The 19,444-nt window shown below is 43.9% G+C and overlaps 1 protein-coding gene across 2 annotated transcripts; it reads left to right on the forward strand.

The window, feature by feature from the left end:
- The first annotated feature begins 1,931 nt into the window (after positions 1-1,931).
- On the forward strand, positions 1,932-18,788 carry FBXO40 (F-box protein 40). Of its 2 annotated transcripts, none has more exons than XM_008266858.5 (5): positions 1,932-2,158; positions 2,270-2,378; positions 10,328-10,360; positions 11,278-13,194; positions 15,557-18,788. In XM_008266858.5, the coding sequence occupies exons 3-5, from the start codon at positions 10,358-10,360 to the stop codon at positions 15,770-15,772; spliced, it is 2,136 nt and encodes a 711-aa protein (XP_008265080.3). In that variant the 5' UTR covers positions 1,932-2,158; positions 2,270-2,378; positions 10,328-10,357; the 3' UTR covers positions 15,773-18,788. The 2 variants fall into 2 exon arrangements, with proteins under 2 accessions (XP_008265080.3, XP_089187895.1); XM_089331769.1 differs by having other exon boundaries at positions 1,955-2,172.
- The last annotated feature ends 656 nt before the right edge of the window (positions 18,789-19,444 follow it).

A 19,444-nucleotide genomic window follows, 5' to 3' on the forward strand; every position in this document is an offset into this window, starting at 1 on the left:
CTCCATAAACTAAGAGTCTCAAACTTCTCTTCTTGAACCTGATAGAAACCATCTGCACAAATCTATAGATAACAGCACAGTTACTGGTGAAAGTCTGAACACATTCCCCTAAGGGCAGGAAGAAGTCAGAGATGGCTGCTGTCATCACCCTTGTTCAACACAGTGCTGGAAGTGCTTGGTAGGACAACAAGGCAAAAAAGGCAAGTAAAAAACATCCAGACTGGAAAGGAAGAAGTGAAAATATCTCTATTTATGGATGGCACCAGAAATCTATGAGAAAACTGAACTGACAAAGGAGTTCAGCAAAGTTGCAGGATGCAGAATCATTAAAGAACTTTTTTTTTTTTTTTTTTTTTTTTTTTTTTTTTGCACAGGCAGAGTGGGCAGTGAGAGAGAGACAGAGAAAGGAGAGACAGAGAAAGGTCTTCCTTTTCCGTTGGTTCACCCCCTAGTGGCTGCGGCCGGCGCACCGCGCTGGTCCGAAGCCAGAAGCCAGGTGCTTCCCCCCGGTCTCCCATGTGGGTGCAGGGCCCAAGCACTTGGGCCATCCTCCACTGCACTCTCGGGCCACAGCAGAGAACTGGCCTGGAAGAGGGGCAACCAGGACAGAATCTGGCGCCCCAACTGGGACTAGAACTCGGTGTGCCGGTGCCACAGGTGGAGGATTAGCCTAGTGAGCCCTGGCGCCGGCCATTAAAGAACATTTCTTATTTTTTAAAAAGATTTGTTTATTTATTTATTTGAAATGCAGAGATGGAGAGAGAGAGAGAGAGAGAGAGAGAATCTTCCATCCACTGGTTCACTCCCCAAATGGCTGCAACGGCTGGAGCTGGGCCGATCCAACGCCAGGAGCCAGGAGCCTCCTCCAGGTCTCCCACGTGGCCCAAGCACTTGGTCCATCTTCTGCTGCTTTCCCGGGCACATTAGCAAGGAGATGGACTGGAAGTGGAGAAGCCGATACTCAAACTGGTGCCCTTATGGGGTGCCAACCCTTTAGGCGGAGGCTTATCCTTCTGTGCACCAGCACCAGCCCTGTTAAAGAACATTTCTCAATTTTCAACTGCTGGTTACTCAAGTGAAATAAGTTTACCGCTATGGACATACATGCATGGGAGGATCCAGGGAAAAGCAGTATCCAGTAACTGCTAATTGCATCAGATTTACCACATCTGGTTTTAGTCAATAATATATTCAAATAATAGCCAGCATTAATGCACACTGAGCAACTATACACATATATATGTATGTATGTATACACATACACATGTGTATTATTGTGGAAAACTGAATTAAAAATAAGTTCACTTTGGTGCAAAAAATTTCAAAACCTACACAAACTATTTTTTTCATGATACACAATCCCATGAACTTTTTGAAGAGCCTTTGTATTCATACACAGTCACACCAAATGTCATCCCCATTTCACAACTTGGAAAAATTAGGTTGAGTATGAGTAACTAACAATCAAAGCCACACACTGAAAAATTAGTAAAGTCAGGAATATATCATTTCTTAGAAGACCTCAGAATGAGTATGTCTGAGGAGGGTAAAATAAAGGAGAACACTAGACTGGGAGTTAGAAGAACTACTGGGTGAGCCTCTGGCTTCTCTACTTGGGAGCTGTGTGATTGGATGAATGGTGTATCTCCTCAGAACCTCTGTCTCATCTCAAATGAGGCAGCTGGACTAAGTGATAGCTAAGCCTTCTCCACCTCTCATTCTTTCACTCTGGACTTACAACCCTGTGCCTGAGTTCACAATTACAAACTCTTCCTTCCCCAGACACCTGGGAAAGATCAGGGCCGGGAGAGGACAACCATCCACTTGTCATGACAAGGAATCGGAGAAACAGAAACAGGACAGCATGTCACTTGCACAAATTGCTGCTTCAGCCAGTGATGGACTTCGGTGAGAAGTGTGTGGTTATAATTAGAGCAGTTGGCTGTCCTGAAATGCTGCACCAGCCTGCCGGCTGCACACGCAGGAGTCTGAGAGTTTTCTCTGGCCTTGAAAATGATCCTTCTGAAGAGGATTCTCCTCCTTCTTCGAGGGAAAGAACACCCATTGATGTAAAAGCCCACTTCTCATCCGGCTTCCCCCGCTAAATGCCACTCCAGAAGGAAGCAAGTGTTGACACATGGAAGGGAAGGGAAGAGTCGTAAGCTGAGCCTGGTCACATTGCCCCGTGTGATATAGTTTTATTTTTAACTTCGCAACACTTGAACTATTTCTGTTGAAGTTTGCTCTCCTTTCCTTGCCTTCCCGACAGAACTCTGTCCTGTGCTGCAGCCGAGGCGGCCCAGCCATCTCCATGCAATTGCCTTGCTCACAATCGAGACGCAGGTGCAGCCGATGCTGACTCAGCCCGTACCATTCAGGTAAGCTTTGCAAGCATGAACAGGTGCACTGAGGGGGCATTCGGAGTGGTGGGCCTGCAGATGGAGGCTCAAGTGGGCACACCACCTTTGTACCCTAAGGAATAGGGTTAGTAAGCAACTTAATTATATATGGGAGGAAGGATTGGCACTGAGAACAAGAACCAGTCATGTGTGAATTCCTGCTTCAAGTTTAAAATCTTAGAGCAGCTTAGAATCTAAACCACTTTCGGACAGCTTCAACTGGTTCTTCTATAGCCAACCAGAGTAGTTCTGTGGAATTGCTGAAGTTCTAACTGTCTACAGTAATAATGGGGAAGGGGGGGGTGCTGAAAAGAGCAGAGGGTGAGGAGTTAGGTGAAAGACCCAGAATCCAGAATTAGTGTTTTGTAAAGTCCAAATGCTGTGATCTTTTCTCCACTCAACAGGTGCCATATTAATTGCAAGTCACTCTCATGTAGCTTAAATTCCATTTCCCATATCACACTTCCAGTTAACGCAGCACAACTGTATTTACTGCATGTACTATTTAAACTGTGCATGCAGCATTTAAAACCTATTTTTCTCTAAGAATATGCCCCAAGTGAAATTCTCTTCTCACTTCTTTTGAATCCAAAATAGACTTATTAAATGTAAGTGAAAGTATTTTACAAGTTGAAAGACTTACACAACAAAACCAAAAATTGTTAGACTTGAAACTTGCTCATCCACGGGGACAAAGATAAAATGACTAATGATACTTGAGGTATTGAAAACTATCAAATATATGCAGATCATTTTTTAGCTTCTGGAATCTGTGGATAGTGGCAGAGATAAGTGAGATATTATTTTCTTGTTTTTCTCTGGTTCAAAGTTCAGCTAAGGACATCCTGGGACATGGCCTATGCAGCCGAAGGGATTCTGTACACTCTGAACTTGGAAGTGTACAGGCTAAAGCCACCAAGGCCAAGTTCAAAGAGACCTAAAGCAATTACTCACATACCTTAACTCCCAATTCCTTCCTGTCTGCCTCTGCCGCCTCCAAACATACCTTATGTCTCTGTTGTACTTGTCTGGGTTCTAATTATGCCCATTTTCTAGGCACACTCAAGTTCCCTGTGTATAATTGCCTAACTTTCTTTAATTTTGCCAAGGTTTGCATGGTGCCAAAGTCTCCAGATGGTACAAGCCAGGTGTCGTCCTAGTGAGACTAGGCTGTGTTGGCTTAGTAGCAATCAAGCCGACGGGCTGACTCAGAGCTACACCTAGGTAATCCAGGCAGTTAAGCACTTTCTCTGCCAATACAACAGTAATTTAAAATACAGTTGACAACAAACCAATAAGCACCAGGTTTGAGAATTAATTAATGAATGAAATAACTAAAAAGTTTAAAGTTAGAAGATTTCTAGTATAGATGGAGAATTGCAGATTATGAAGTTGAGTAGATCTGGGAGAGGATGGTTATACTTTTAGGGGCTAGTGAGGGAGGTGGTGTCATAGCCTAGAAACCCAGGATTGTGAAGTCAGATGAGGGAGTTTTCCCCAGCCAACTGGCTTTGTTAAAATATCAAGAGGCAGGGGGCTTACTTAACACATTTATACTTTCTATATTTACTTTCCATGGAATTTTGCATTTCCATAGCAAGCAATCAGATTAACAATGTATAATTAAAGTAATTAATTGGCTGGTTAGTAGGTTAAGAGTCAAAGAATATCATTGGTTTTTAACTTTTATTGAAGATAAAGCTCAGAAATAAATCATTATTGCCAGGGCTAGCCACATGAAGACGCAGAATAGTCACTGATATCATGTGAAGGGAGCAAGAAGGCCCCTTGCCTAAAAATATCTCCCTGACATCAACCCTGTGTGCCTGCTAACATGAAAACTATAGTAAAGAATGTCAAAGCTATTGTTTGTTAATCCCATTCTCTTTTGATTGAGTCAGTGACTTAAATACACCTGCTATATGCGTTACCCTGACCTTGTTGGTGACACTTGCTCACCGCCTCCTCCTCATTCTTCCAGGCTCTGTCCTGCTCTGCCCTGGGTTCCATCTCAGCTGCCTGAATATGCTCATGGCCACTCCTACACAGGTAGCTCCATGAGGCACTGTGGTTTTTATAGCCTTTTGCAATAAGACATCAAAATACAGTAGGAAAAAAAAAAAAAAAGCCTGTGATTAGGACCAGAGACTATGGGAGCATGGGTAAGACAGTTCACTTGCTACTTCCATGTACCACAGTTTCTTCTCTAGGAAACAAAGAGATCAAACTGGAGCCTTCCTTTCCAAGTGAGGTCATTGGATCATCACTGTCTCCAGAACTTGTAAGAATCTCAGGCCTCACCCCAGTCCTCCTGACTCAGATTCTGCATTTTACAAAGATCGCCCATGTGGTTCCCATGCATGTTGACATTTGAGAATGGTGCAATGGAGGATTTCTGCTCCTCTACTTGCTCCAGACTCCTGATTCTGTGGCTGCAAGTATTTAAAAGAACAGGTCTGCAAGCCCCCTGGAAATAATCCTGGCAGCATGCAGAGGGTCTGTCATAACTGGAGTCTGCTGGATGAAGTCATGTTCATTTAATGCAGGTACATTAATCTAATCTTCCATTGGAAAGACCTCTTTTTCTGCCTTAAAAAAAAAAAAAGATATCCCAAATTAGTACCCATCTGACATCACTACTCTTTCCTCCTAAACTTATTTCAAATCACACTCACAGATCTTTCAAAATGCTCCCCTCTTTAGGGCTCTAGTCCACTGAATTCAATTCGTCCATGAACCCTGATGGGATGTTGGCAGCTGTGTTAGCTGCACTTGCTCTCCAGTCTCTCAGATGCCACTCAGGACAGGCCTGGAGGGCATTAGTGCTCCCTCCACGACAGGCCACAGCCCACTGGTTTTAGCCCTTCTGCTCCACTGACGCCCAGCAAAACCTCTCTCATAGTCATAGCTCACAGCACCCCCAACAGCTCGAGTCACTGCCCACAGCAAATCGCAAGAGAGAAGCTGAATCTCTCTTCTTCCCTTCCCTTTTCTCTTAATGTAGGTAAATAATAAAAACTACCAACTCGGGCCTAGCAAACAAAGATGCCCTCTGGTTGTCTTGTGCTAACAGTATGGAAGCAGTGCTACTTGAATCCCTAAGGAACGCTCTGTGGTAGTTAGAGGGGGCCCAAAGGAGGGAAAATTACGGGAGTTTACATTCTTAAAATAATGAGTACAATTTTTAAATTTTTCTATTTTTTATCTTTTTTCTGGGAGGTAAGATGTTTTACAAAATGGAATTCAAAAATTATGAAGCTGGCAGCTATATAAGTGCACTGGAGTGAGGGGGCACTGAGCTGGAAGGCCAGCCACGGGTAGGGGAGTGATGCAATGAGAAGAAATGAAGGCCTACACAAGGCAGTGACCACGAGAGTGACAAGAATGACCCTTAACTGAGGGATGAGGGTCTTCAAATGAAAAACAATATCGTGAAAAACAAATGAACTTATCAGGATTCAGTCAATGGACACTGGAACAGAGAACTGAATAAGGAGATATCATGTCATAAGGCAACCAATTGTGTGCGTGTGTGTGTGTGTATGTGTACATATACATATAAAATATGATCATTTGGGGGCACCATCAGTTACTCCAACTTAAGATCATCAATCAGTTGTCCAGGTTTGGTCAGGACTGAGGGGTTCCCTGGGCCACAGAACTTGCAGTGCTACACCAGGAGAGTCTCAGGAAAACCATGACAATTGGTCGCACTACTTCTCCTGCAATAATTAGGCTATGAAGGATTCTGGATTGACATATCTCTGCGAGAAAACTGCCCCCAGATAGACAGCAAAAGGGTCAGATTTTTTTTATGTCCTTTGTCTGTTTATCTTTCTCTTTCCTTCCAGTGCCAAAATTCTTCACCTACTGTGTCTTTCTGCTCAACACATGTCCTCTCTCAAAGTCACTCATCTAGTATCACTCCAGAAGATCTTTAAATAGCAACATAGAGTGAGAGCGAGAGAGGGAGAGAGTCTTTATTGCCTGATGCATTTGTTTCCTCTTAAAGTTGTATTTTCAAATAACTTCAAATCAATATAGAGCAGTAAGTCTATATCCAAGTATTCTCAGCTTTAATAACACTGTTCCCAAGAACCTTCTTTGCAAGCTGAAAGGCAGAAAATAACTGGGCTTAGAATTCATCACCAGTGTCCCTCTAGCCAGACACAACCCTGTGCTGGGACACATACACAGAGAGCACACAGAACTACCCAACCCTTCTTTTCTCTTCCCAACAAATGAGCTCTACTTGGTACAACAGGATGGCAAATAGGAAGTTGGACATTCCTGGTGCTGGCAGCTTTTTCTGTACAATTTAATTCTATTTTTGTGTTCTGCCTCTTCTTTTCTAACTAAAACCCAGCGTGGGAAGCTGAATCATTCAGACTCCATCCTTACTAAGGAATTTCTCTTCTGAATAGAAAGCAAACAGTCGCATTCTCTAGGCCAGGACATAGGCCCTGCCAACACAAAACTTCCGCCTTCCTTTTGAGCTAACACCACATTTTGAACAGCCAAGCATCCCACTGCATAGCTGAAATGCCACATTTGCTCTGGCAACAGCTCTGTGGGGCTCTCCCATAAGCAGCAGCGTTGTCATCTCTGTTCTCAACTTCGCAATAGAATTTGAGGCTGTAGTGCTCTCTCTCTCTCTCTTTCAAATGTGTCTATATAGTCCTGGCTCTCTCAGCTTTCTGGTCTCTTTTTGTCTGGCTCTGCTTTTCCCTAATGTTTCCCAAAATTTTACTAATGTACTTCATGGATCAGATTTCTATTCTGTGTTCTCACTTCCCTGGTTATGGCTTCCTTTCTCACTTTCAAGTAGATATTCTCAAATATGCATCCCTACATACTCCAGTCCCTCGTCTTCCTGTCCACATGATCTTTCATCACCTTAAGCAACTTGAATTAAACTTGCTGTACCTGACTTGCCTTTCAAAATATTTGCCACTTCAGACCTCTAATTCTTCTTAAATTTTTAGCCAATATTTTTTTTTCCTGGTTCAAAAGTTTGGCATCAACTTTGACTCTTCTTTCCCCATCTCCAGCCAGAAACAAAAGTCTGATTCTCCCTTGAGATGTCTCCTCCCAGTCTCATCTTGCCTATTTCTGTTGTCAGTCTCCCTCATCACAGTTTCTAACACTTAGTCCTCCTACTCCATCCATCCCTCTGCAACTGCTGATTAACACCCCAGTTACAATGCTAAATGGCCCTTGAGTTTGTGCAAATTATTCCATATATTCTAGCTTAATATTTCAGAAATTCCACAGTTCATCCATAATGGGTTTCCCCTACCCTCAACCCAGAAGTGATCTGAAATGGCAGCATTCCATTTGTCATTAAACTGAAAGCTAACAGATCAGCAGCTGGACTCTTGGATCCAAAAGATGTGTTCCTTGCTTGATCTTATGCTGCTCCACCACAGTCTTAGTATTTGGGCTGCTATAGCAAAACACTACGGACTGGGTAGCTTATAAACAACAGAAATTTATTTCTTGCAGTCCTGTAGGCTGGAAGTCCAAGTTCAAGTTGGAGACAGATTTGCTATCTGTTAAGGGCCTGCTTCTTGGTTTACAGATAGCCGTCTTCTCGCCGCATCCTGTCCAAAGAGGACCTATCCTGAGCCTCTTTTATAAGGACACTAATCCCATCACCTCCGACATTCAAATACTTTCACACTGGGGATTATGTTTCAAATGGGAATTTGGCTGGGGTTGGGGGGTGGGGGGGGACACAAACACCTCGACTTCAGCTCAGTCCAGCCCCCACAACTCTTTCAGCATCTACTCCTGTCTCTGTTCAACTCCTTCTCAGGATTTAGCACCTTGGTTCACCTTCTACTGGTCCCTGAACCTATCTGATGCTCTGGCTTGCAAATTCTCATCTTCTGTTTCAGGAGGATAGAGCACTCTGGCACAATAGTCACCCCGTGGTATCTAAAATAAGAGTTCTCATTTATTAATGTGCATAAGAATCAGCTGGGGAATGTGTTAAAAACATAAATTCCACACTCCTCACTCAGGTCAAGGGAGTGGCTAGCATTTGTACCAATGCTTTCCTATAGAATTTTCTTTTTTTTTAACAAATAATTTTTTTTTTTATTTGACAGGTAGAGTTATAGACAGTGAGAGAGAGACAGAGAGAAAGGTCTTCCTTCTGTTGGTTCACTCCCTTAATGGCCACCACGGCCAGCGCTGTGTCGATCGAAGCCAGGAGCCGGGTGCTTCCTCCCGGTCTCCCATGCGGGTGCAGGGACCCAAGCACCTGGGCCATCCTCTGCTGCCCTCCCGGGCCACAACAGAGAGCTGGACTGGAAGAGGAGCAATCAGGACTAGTACCCAGCACCCCAACCGGGACTAGAACCCAGGGTGCCGGCGCCACAGGTAGAAGATTAGCCAAGGGAGCCATGGCGCCAGCCCCTATAGAATTTTCTATGAAAAAATGCAAATACTCTCTTTTCTGTTGTCCAATAGAGTGGCTACTAGTCACATGTACTAGTGAGCACTTAAAATGTGGCTAGTGTGATTGAAGAGCTGAATTGCCCACTTTATTTCATTTTGACCAATTTAAATTTAAAAACCCACATGTGACTGGTGATTACCATATTGAACAGGGCAAATCTAGAGGTTAAACAAGCATCATAGCTAATTATAATGAACTGCAGTATTTAAGAATCGTGTTAGCAAGCAGTCCAAGTAACCCTTATGCTCACAAGGTAAGTAATCAACAGATTGTAGGGTGGATGGATGGCTGCACCGACAGATGAATAAATGTATTAGCTAGACTATAACCTTCTTTTTTTTTTAAAGTTTTATTTTATTTTATTTTATTTTATTTTATTTTTTGACAGGCAGAGTGGACAGTGAGAGAGAGAGACAGAGAGAAAGGTCTTCCTTTGCCGTTGGTTCACCCTCCAATGGCCGCCATGGCCAGCGCGCTGCGGCCGGCGCACCGCGCTGATCCGATGGCAGGAGCCAGGTACTTCTCCTGGTCTCCCATGGGGTGCAGGGCCCAAGCACTTGGGCCATCCTCCACTGCACTCCCGGGCCATAGCAGAGAGCTGGCCTGGAAGAGGGGCAACCAGGACAGAATCCGGCGCCCCGACTGGGACTAGAACCCGGTGTGCCGGCGCCGCAAGGTGGAGGATTAGCCTAGTGAGCCGCGGCGCCGGCCGACTATAACCTTCTTGAGCCATTGTTTCTCCTGAAAAAGAAAACCTGAAAGAGAGTCTTTCAGAATAAAAGAGGCTAAAAAAGTCTTAAATACCAAATTCAATAAATTGTCCTTAAAAACATTCTTCTTCAAAAGCTGAAATTTAACAAAAATTACTGTAGAAGTAATTTTTGGTGCAACTGGGAAAATTTTAATGTCAACAACATGTTACATGATATTAGAATATTATTTTTAGTTTTCTTAAGTGAGACAATGTTACTGTAATTACAAAGGAAAATGTCCTTATTTTTAGGAAATATTTGTTGAGGCACTAAGCATTAAATTGCACCATGTCAGCAGCCTATGAGAATAATTCAAAAAGTTCATGGGATAATGGAATTAAAAGATATGTTTATTTTGGTGCAAAAATTTGAAATTCATGCATATAAGAGGTCTTCCAAAAGTTCATAGAAAAATGCATGTTGTGAAAAAACTGTGCTCCATCAGGGGGCAGTGTGGGTCAGTGAGAGGACCTTGGGCCAGCACAGTATGGAGCCTGAAATTTGATTCTACTACTTAGCGTTGTGAGACCTTGGATAAGTTATTAAACTTCTTCCAGCTTCCATTTTCTTAACCATAAAAAGGGGGGAATTACATCTCCAAGGGGTGGAAAGGATTAAATGAGAGAGTATGTGAAGTCTCTTTGACCACTGATAATATAGTTAACCATAATACTTTTCTTACTAATCATGCAAATTCTTATTTTCTCCAGAATTAAGACGTGAGAAGAAATTGGGAAGCTATGGTGAGTAATGGTTGTTTATTGGGTACTCATTTTTGGGAAGGTACAGGTCTTGCCTCATTTAACCTGTAGACCCAGCAGCTGGTACACTCGTCCTCTGGTTTGATATTTATCAGCTTTTTGCAAAACCAGAAACACTGAACAGAATTTGGAAGAAACTAACAGAGAGTAGGAAGAAGCAGAGAGATGAGAAAGATTCATGAGCAAAGATTTTAGTGAATTTGGACAAGTAAAATAGCCAAAAAGAGAGAGAGAGAGAGTCAGCAACAACATGAATGGCTAATAATTTCTTCACTCAGCAAACATTATTGAGTCCCTGCAGTGGTTCAGTTCCCCTGTTAGGTTCTAGGGCTGTGAATGTGAGGAAAGCCAGGTCTGGCCTCCATACTCCCGGCTTGCCTTCTGGTGGCAGTTGGTCAAATAAGGGACAGCATGCCTATGTTCTGGATTGTTCCACTGCCATTGTAAAGAAAATTCACAAAAAAAAATTAATAAAACAATCTAGTCTCATAACATCAAGTTAAAAATCAGGATACAAAATTGTTTTTATAGTATTAACTATGTGATATACATCCCCCACAACCACAACTCAAAAACAGCATTTGTCAACACTGCAGTCCATTGTTTTTAACTGTTCTTCCTCTATCTTAAACTTATCTATTACACATGTAGAATAAACCATTAGGAAATTTTAAAAAGAATGCTTGTGGCTGTTGTTTCTGAATTGTGGGTTTGTGATTTTTTTTTTTTTTTTGCTCCCTCTTCCATGATTTTCTATATATTACAAGATCATACCAAAGAAAAAGTATATCTAGCAAATAAGTAAATTAATAGTGACGGCTATGCATGGAGCTTCTCTTACAGCATTCATTTGCCTTCTCCTTTCCCTTCTCCTCTTCCCCCCACCTCCGTGTCTGCAGGGCAGAGTACACAGGCCCCCACCTGGGCAGCACCGGCATTGTGAGGGTTGCATCAGTCGCCACTGCCATGTTCCTGTGGAGCCCAGCGTCTCCTGCCTGGTGATAAGCTGCCGCCTGCTCTGCGGGGCTACCTTCCACATGTGCAAGGAGACGGAGCACGAGCTCCTCTGCCCTTTGGAGCAGGTTCCGTGTCTCAACTCTGAATATGGCTGCCCCCTTTCCATGTCCCGCCACAAATTGGCCAAGCACCTGCAGGTGTGTCCTGCCAGCGTGGTCTGCTGCTCCATGGAGTGGAACCGCTGGCCAAATGTGGACTCAGAGACAACTCTTCATGAGAACATCATGAAAGAGACTCCAAGCGAAGAGTGTTTGGACACAGCCCTGGCCCTCCAGGACCAGAAGGTCCTCTTCAGATCCTTGAAGATGGTAGAACTTTTCCCAGAGACTAGAGATGCCACGGAGGAGGAGCCAACCATGAATGGAGAAACCAACTGGGAAGAAATGGGAGGGGCTGTGGGGGGAGAGAATTCTAGTTTAGTACCACAAGGTTGTCTGTCAGCAGCCAATGGGGAGGTGGCAGAGTTGAGTCAAGAAGAACGAGAGGCGCTGGCCAAAACCAAAGAAGGGATGGCCCTGGACAAATTTGGCAAGTGGGAAAATATGTTTAGTAAAGAACAAGCCGCTGCTGCTTTAGCAAATTCATCAGCAAGCTGTGACAGCAAGAGCAAGAATGGCCCAGGGAGAGAACAAGATTCCAGTGACAATAACAAAGCAGATGGAGAGGGTGTTGCCAAAGGGCAAGAACCACAGGCAAATCAGAAGCAGAGGGACTTTCTGGCAGCTGTGGAAAAAACAGGGCTTGCCCCCTGGCAGGACGGCGTGCTGGAAAGATTGAAGACAGCTGTGGATGCCAAGGACTATAACATGTACCTAGTGCACAATGGGCGGATGCTGATTCATTTTGGTCAGATGGCTGCTTGTACACCCAAGGAGAGAGACTTTGTCTATGGCAACCTTGAAGCTCAGGAAGTTAAGACTGTGTACACCTTCAAGGTGCCTGTGAGCTACTGTGGAAAACGAGCTCGAGTTGGGGACGCCATGTTGAGCTGCAGGCCAAGTGAACACAAGGCAGTAGATACTTCAGATCTGGGAATCACGGTAGAGGACCTGCCAAAATCAGACCTCATCAAGACCACCCTCCAGTGTGCTTTGGAAAGAGAACTCAAAGGTCATGTCATCTCGGAATCCAGGAGCATTGATGGGCTATTCATGGATTTTGCCACACAGACATACACCTTTGAGCCGGAACAGTTTTCCTCAGGGACAGTGCTAGCTGACCTCCTGACCACTGCCAGTCCAGGAGGGCTCCATGTAGAGCTCCACAGTGAGTGTGTGACCAGGAGACACAACAAGAGCAGCTCTGCCTTCACTTTCACTTGCAACAAATTCTTCAGAAGAGACGAATTCCCCCTGCACTTCAAGAACGTCCACACAGACATTCAGTCCTGTCTCAATGGCTGGTTCCAGCATCGATGCCCCCTTGCCTACTTGGGATGTACCTTTGTTCAAAACCATTTCCGTCCTCCAGGGCAAAAGGCAAAAGTGATCTATAGTCAGGAGCTCAAGACCTTTGCCATCAAGCCAGAGGTTGCTCCAGAGCTGAGTGAAGGAGGGAAGACCAACCATCTCTCAGGCCGTCGAGGAAAAAGCCAGAACACTCTAACCAGCCTGCCCCTGGAGCTTTTGCAGTACATTGCTGGGTTCTTGGACAGCATCAGCCTGGCCCAGCTCTCTCAGGTATCCGTGCTGATGAGGAATATCTGTGCCACTTTGTTACAGGAGAGAGGAATGGTCCTCTTGCAATGGAAGAAGAAGAGGTATTCCCATGGAGGTACCTCCTGGAAAGTCCACAGACAGGCAAGTAAACACTCAGAGACTTATTTATTCATTCAGTAAATATTTATTAAGCGCTGTCCATGTGGTAAGCACTGTGATAGGCACTGAGACAATGGTTGGGAATAAGATTGGCTCATGGAGGTCAGTCTAATAGAGCAGACAGACCCAGAAACACACAAATAGCAGTATAGATGGTAACACCTGTTTACCTTTATCCATGTGTCATGAATATCATCTGTTTGCTCACATGACCTACTCTGCATCCTTTTCCATCTTGGTCTTTCCCTCCAGGAGGCTGAACCCTACCAATTGCCTCAACTGGCTCCCTTGCCCTCTAGCTTGCCATTAGGATAATCTAATCAGGGTGTTTCAGCAGGAAATGGGGGGGGGGTAGAATGGGGTTGAAGCAGCCAGTCTTCTGGTTGTCCCCCGGCATGCCCCCTCCCCTTCATGACACGGACTGGTTATGTCTCTGCACTGGAGGGGGTTCTAACAGGTGATCTCTCCAAGGAATGACTCATTCTGGGTCCTTTCTTCTTCTCTATCAGGCCTAGGGCACTAACTCTCTAGATGGTTACTGTCTCTGGGTACTGTTCTCTGCCTATATATTTGTAAATTATTCCTTTAAAAAATTCTCTATTTACCCAATTTGAGGGTGCCATCTGTTTCCTGCTTGGTCTATAATTGATACAGTATGCTGGCAAATCTCCTTTCGTCTCATGCAAACTAAAATTTTAAACACAGCTTTTCCCTTTGATATGGGCATTTTGAAATTCTCATTGAATTTCCCCTGATTTCCCCTGGTTCAAATGCTTAATTAATTGAGAAAAAAAACTCCACCATACAAATCAAAGATTTCTCTTCAGAAAACCTTATTCCTTCTTGGCTCATGTTTGCTTAACTCTATTAGAACTTCTACCAGATTGTATCATACAGAAGGGAGACTCCTTATTTATGGAGTCCAAAGTGCCTGTAGCATTCTTTCTCATGGTTGGTATGTTGGTAATTTGCACCATGAACTTGTCACACCCATTTAGGCCAACAATTCCATAACCTCACTCTTGAGTTTCTTCTTCATGTGTGGGTGTTTGAAACTTGGCATTTGGGGAGTTAGGGTTGTTTACATCTCTTTTTATTGATTATGTCAAAGCATTTTGCATGTTTCACACTGTATATTCCCTAAGCAGTGTTCTTCAAAAAAATAATTGTAAGACTGCTTCATGCATCCATACCTGAATTCACTGCCAAACTAACCACATTAGGCATAAGCACAAATGAGACTAGGATGCTTCCCATAGGAATGGTATTTTTGAAACTGCATAATACACGTCTCTATAAAATCAGATGCAAATTATGCAATTCACATACTATAAATTTCATTATTTTTCAGCCTATGTTCATTCCCAATTCAGTGATTGCTGATCACTCTTCGGTATCAATTGAAACAAACTATCCTCCTTGCAGAAAGAATAAAGAGAGTGTAGTTGAAGCTAAAGGCCACTCTTACTAAAGTGACTTTTTAAAGTAAAAACAGAAATAGGTATAAGATTCCAGGAAATAATTTTCTTCTATAGGAGTAATGAGAAGAAACTGAGGTTCATGTGAAGTAGGCGGTTGAAAGGGTATTGGGCTATACCTACACTCACATAAACAGTTTTGACGACCAGTGGTTTTTGCCATCACTTCCCATGTGGAAAAACCAGAGAGTGTTTTATTGAGCACCTGACTCATGGACTTCCCCTCAGGTGCCTGTTGTAGAAGACCCTTATTAGTGAGAGGACTTCAAATTTCAATAAATAGATACCAACCTAAAGTATCATCAACAACAATGGATATTTATTGGCTTATACAAGCGTAATTGCTTCAAGTAAAGTTTGATCTAGCAGTTTAAAAATTGCATCCAAATGATCTTTTTCTATTTCTTATCTCTATTTCCTCAGCAATGGCTCCATTCTAAGACAGTTCTCTCTTGGTGGTCCCTGGTAGCTGCTGAAGCACCTAGGGCTCCAGAAAGGGAAAAAGAGAGTCTTCTTTTTTAATTTCTCCAAGTTTTGGGGTGCTCTTGTAGGTCCTATTTGACCTGAGTATCTACGCTAGAACTAATCACTGTTGCTGCTCAGGGAGCAGGGAATGTTATGTTCAAATGCTGACCGCTGTTAGTCATTCCTACACAACTCCATGGCTAGTTGGGAAGATTATTAATTGGAAGGGGAGCTAGGGATTGCGTGCTGGGGAAGGAACTAACACACGTCTGTAGCAGCCACCCAACACTCTGGGAGCGGAGACTAGGAAGAGCAGAGAGGCGTTTCTTTGGGTAGCGCCTGCAGGCTGGCTTCTACACTACGAAGTTCACCTCTGAGCTTCTTTCTATCCTTCTCCACAGATCTGGCAGTTCAGCAGCCTCTTCTCCAAAGTCAAGAGCTGGGAGTTTAATGAAGTCATCTCCATGTCTGAACACCTGAAAGCCTGTCCTTTCAACATCGTAGAGCACAGGACTGACCCCGTTCAGTTAACCAGCATGTGTCGGCCCCGCGAGCAGCCCCGGAAGAGTTTAGTCTCCACTTTCAGAGCCAGACCTCGCGGTAGACAAGTCTTCTAAGGATTTGGACACAACCATTCTTGGAGTTCCGCTCAGAGTTACTGAAAGTAGGACAGAGCATGGTTTTGAAGACGCCCCTCTTTGTAAACTGCTTATGTGCTTATCTGAGTGGAACACGCAATGTCCTTCAAAACTCAGTAGGCCTAAGAGTTTCATAAGCTATGGCTTATCCTATAGTGCCATATTGATGACTTATTTCCTTTATTTTCTAAAATAGATCAGTTTGGGGGAGAAAATAGGTAACTTGAAGCCATTTGGAAGATGAACCCAAGCCCTTAGGTGATGAGAGAGCAATAAAATTCCATAACCAGTGTGCTTTTAGTTTACAAACAGTTTTCAAACTCATGTGGAAAGCAATGCAGGGCCAGGGACTTAGGTGCAGAGAGCTACCTCCTAGAGCACCCAAGGTGAGGGGCACACAGCTTGAAGTTTCTGGAGCTGGGTTTGTTTTGACAGTTAAGTCCAGGACTTCTTTTAGTTACCCTACTGCCTCTAAACCCAGGTAATCCCAATATAGCCCAACAGAACACAGCCTCCTGGCTGAGCCCAGCAGCCTGAGGACAACACAGGCCAAAGGATTAGGGGCAGAAATGAGGTCAGAGAGTCCATTGAATAGAATCTTGGCAACCTATAGAAGGAAAGCCTTGAAAATGAGACCCAATACTTACATTAGGGAGAAAATTAGGATGAAAAGTCACAAACCTACTTTTTAAAATTTTAGTAATGACTTGAGAATTTTGGTCTCGGTTAGAGAGAGCACAGGTATAGTCATGAGCTACCTCTGCTATCTAAAATGGCCTCAATACACTAATACCAACGTCACTGTCAGTGCTGGAGTGCAGACTTAACCAAGGAGACCATATATTTGGCAAAGTCTAGACAAGACCCACTGCAGTACCTGTGGTGTTGTCACCAGGTCCTGGAGACAACTTGGGGATCTCACTGGGAGTCTTGGACAGGAAGCATGTGAGCTTAATGGTTCCCTGGGATTGTGCTCTCTGTTGCTGTTCCTACCTCCAGCCTGTCACAAACGGGTGATACTGCTATTTTTGGTGAACAGTGAGTATCCATGAGATCATAAGTAAAAATTTAAAAATATACAATAGAAATAGGTATCCCCTAAAGAAAGGTTTTCTGACCTGGGAACTCTTGACATGGTGCACTATATAAATCTTTGCCTTAGGGACTGTCCTGTATATTGCAGAATATTTACCAACCTTGGCCTCTACCAATTAGATTTCAGCAGTACCCCCATGATGATAACAACCCAAAATTTTTCCCGACTTTACTGAATGTCCTCTAGGAGCATAACGTCTCCTAAGGATTTCAGACCAGTGACAGTAAGTTAGGATATGCTGATTTCTCAACACAGCAAAATCATGTCACATAGCTATCCATAGTTCTGATTTAGTGTTGCTCTTCTGTAGTTACTAAATAGGGTTTAGATAAGTGAAGGTTTTAAGCTGGGAACTAGATTTAACTTGTTTAATATGGCTTCCGGCCCCTTGGCCACTTGTAAGAATGTATGCTTTCAGCTCTCTCTGGGAATACCTGAAGCCAGGAAAGTTATTTATCTTGTATTTATATCCCTTTTACCTTAATTGGTACCATTTCCCCAGCAGTCCTAGCAGTTCTAAAGCAAATGAGAAACAGAGAAAACGGAGGATGGAGGAGAGGCATTGCAGGGAAGCAGAGAAAGAAGAATTTAGGCAGCAAAAGAAAGGCTAGTCAATCTGGCCATTCCTGCCTGGCTCTCTCTCTGAACACAGCTCACAGCTGATGCAGAGAGAGTACACGATACCACTGAGAAGAATCAAGAAGGCAGTCAAGCAAGTCTCTGACCAGAAATGTGCTCATCTTTTTTTTTCCTAATGTGCCACTTGATACTATTTGGTAGTGTAATTGCATTTTTTCTAATCCTTATTATTTTGTTTATACTCCACATTTGTATATAAGGCACACCTTTTAACAAATGTAATTATAGTATGATCTAGGACTTTATTCAGTGGAGATGAGTAACTGGAAATAAGTAAATATTGAGGTGGGAAAGAGTTCTTTAGGTATCAGTTCCATGTGTTCCTACACAAAGGTAGAAAATTCCTAAAGTTCACTCTGGACTGTATAACAGAATGAGAGAAAGATGAGCTGCAGAACCAATGGACGTGAATGTCAAGGGCTACAGTTAGATGGGTGAGAAGCAAGGTGCTATATAGAGAAAGAGAAACCAGAGGACTTTCCCCTCACAAGCTGGGTGGGTGGGAGCAGCCCAGGTTCAAGAGAGCAGTCAGACACTGCCCACAACTGCTCTGGGGGCAGGGGCATGCATACTGACTGCTTCACGTTTGCACCCCCAACTGCTTTATTGAATTGAGCTTTATTGAATTGATCAACACCATCGAACACATAGTTTGATACATAGTTGTATGCATCACAGGAAACCAGGGTGCTGAAGGTAACCCCTGGCCCATAGACACAAGCACATTTAATGGTGAGAGGGGCAGATGCAGCAGAAGAGAAGGCTTTCAGAGAAACTGGGCCAGGCACAGCCATGAGGAGAGCAGCAATGTGAAGTTGGAGGGAACCGTGTGAGCAGAGTTGCCTGACTGGCAGCTACAAGAGTGCCAGGAATGAGTGCCGATTAAGCAGCAGCTCTGGAGCAGCAAGAGGGACTGAGTAGCAGGAGTGGGAGCCTGGCAGGAGAGATGTCTCCGTGCAGCGTCCTTGATGACTGTCTCCACCAAGAGAGACCATCCACAGTGGGGATCAGTCCGTGCAACGGAGGCAGAAGGCACCCTGCTGCCTTGGTAGCAAAGGGATCTGGGAGCGAAGTTTCCATCTTATCATCAAAGGACAAATGAACAGCAAGGTGGAACTTGGAGCTGTATCAGGAAAACCATCATCAAAGTCCAATTTATGTGTACTGTAAAAGAGATTTTGTGCATCCATGGTGACTTTACCTACTGGAAATGCCAACATCTCTATAAAAGGAAATAAAGGCTGCTTTGCTTTCTGAAAAGTCAACTATGTGAATCTATACACCACAGGTTCACAAATCAGTGGCACAGAAGTCATGTCAAAACTTAGGGATGAGTGTCATGAAGAAAATCCAGGGAGAAGACTGAGGGAAGCAGTGGTCTTGAGACACGGGCAGCTCACTGGCTCTATGCAGTCATGGAGCACCTGTGGGTCTCAGTCACCAATAACCCAGCTCTCCTTGAGTCTGCCTTCTCCATCTTTGAAACCTGGGCCCATCTTCAATACTGTAATAGCATAGGCTGTTGTGTCCTATAAACCAAAGGTCCCCCATGTCAAGTCCCTGACCTTTATTTTGATTCTGTCCTAGGATCACCTATCTCTGACCCAGCTGAGGCTGAGCACAATGGGTCGGGTCTGGGTATGCCTACCTTCTCTGGCTTCTTATTCTCCCTCACCTTCATATTTTGCATGGTGATTTTCACTTTTTTCCTATCATTGGCTATCCAAATTCCCTCTCCTTTTTTCCCATCTGCCTCCACCCTGGACCAAAAGAATCTGCGTGTACTTCCTCCATCTACCCTCTCCTGGCCTTCGATTTCAATCATCCAGGACTTTCCTATCCCCCACAAATCAAGAATCACCATGCCCTAAAAGAGTGTTAGTTATTACTTCCAGGCAGAAGGCAGCTGACCCCCC

Source organism: Oryctolagus cuniculus, chromosome 4 (genome assembly GCF_051225735.1).
Source record: "Oryctolagus cuniculus isolate XC-2025 breed Fujian yellow rabbit chromosome 4, ASM5122573v1, whole genome shotgun sequence".
NCBI classification, from domain to species: Eukaryota; Metazoa; Chordata; class Mammalia; order Lagomorpha; family Leporidae; genus Oryctolagus; species Oryctolagus cuniculus.

Bases quoted from the DNA above. Each gene is read 5' to 3' on its own strand.
- FBXO40 (XM_008266858.5), top strand. The intron at 13,195-15,556 runs GCAAGTAAACAC...CCTTCTCCACAG, and splicing joins CCTGGAAAGTCCACAGACAG to ATCTGGCAGTTCAGCAGCCT.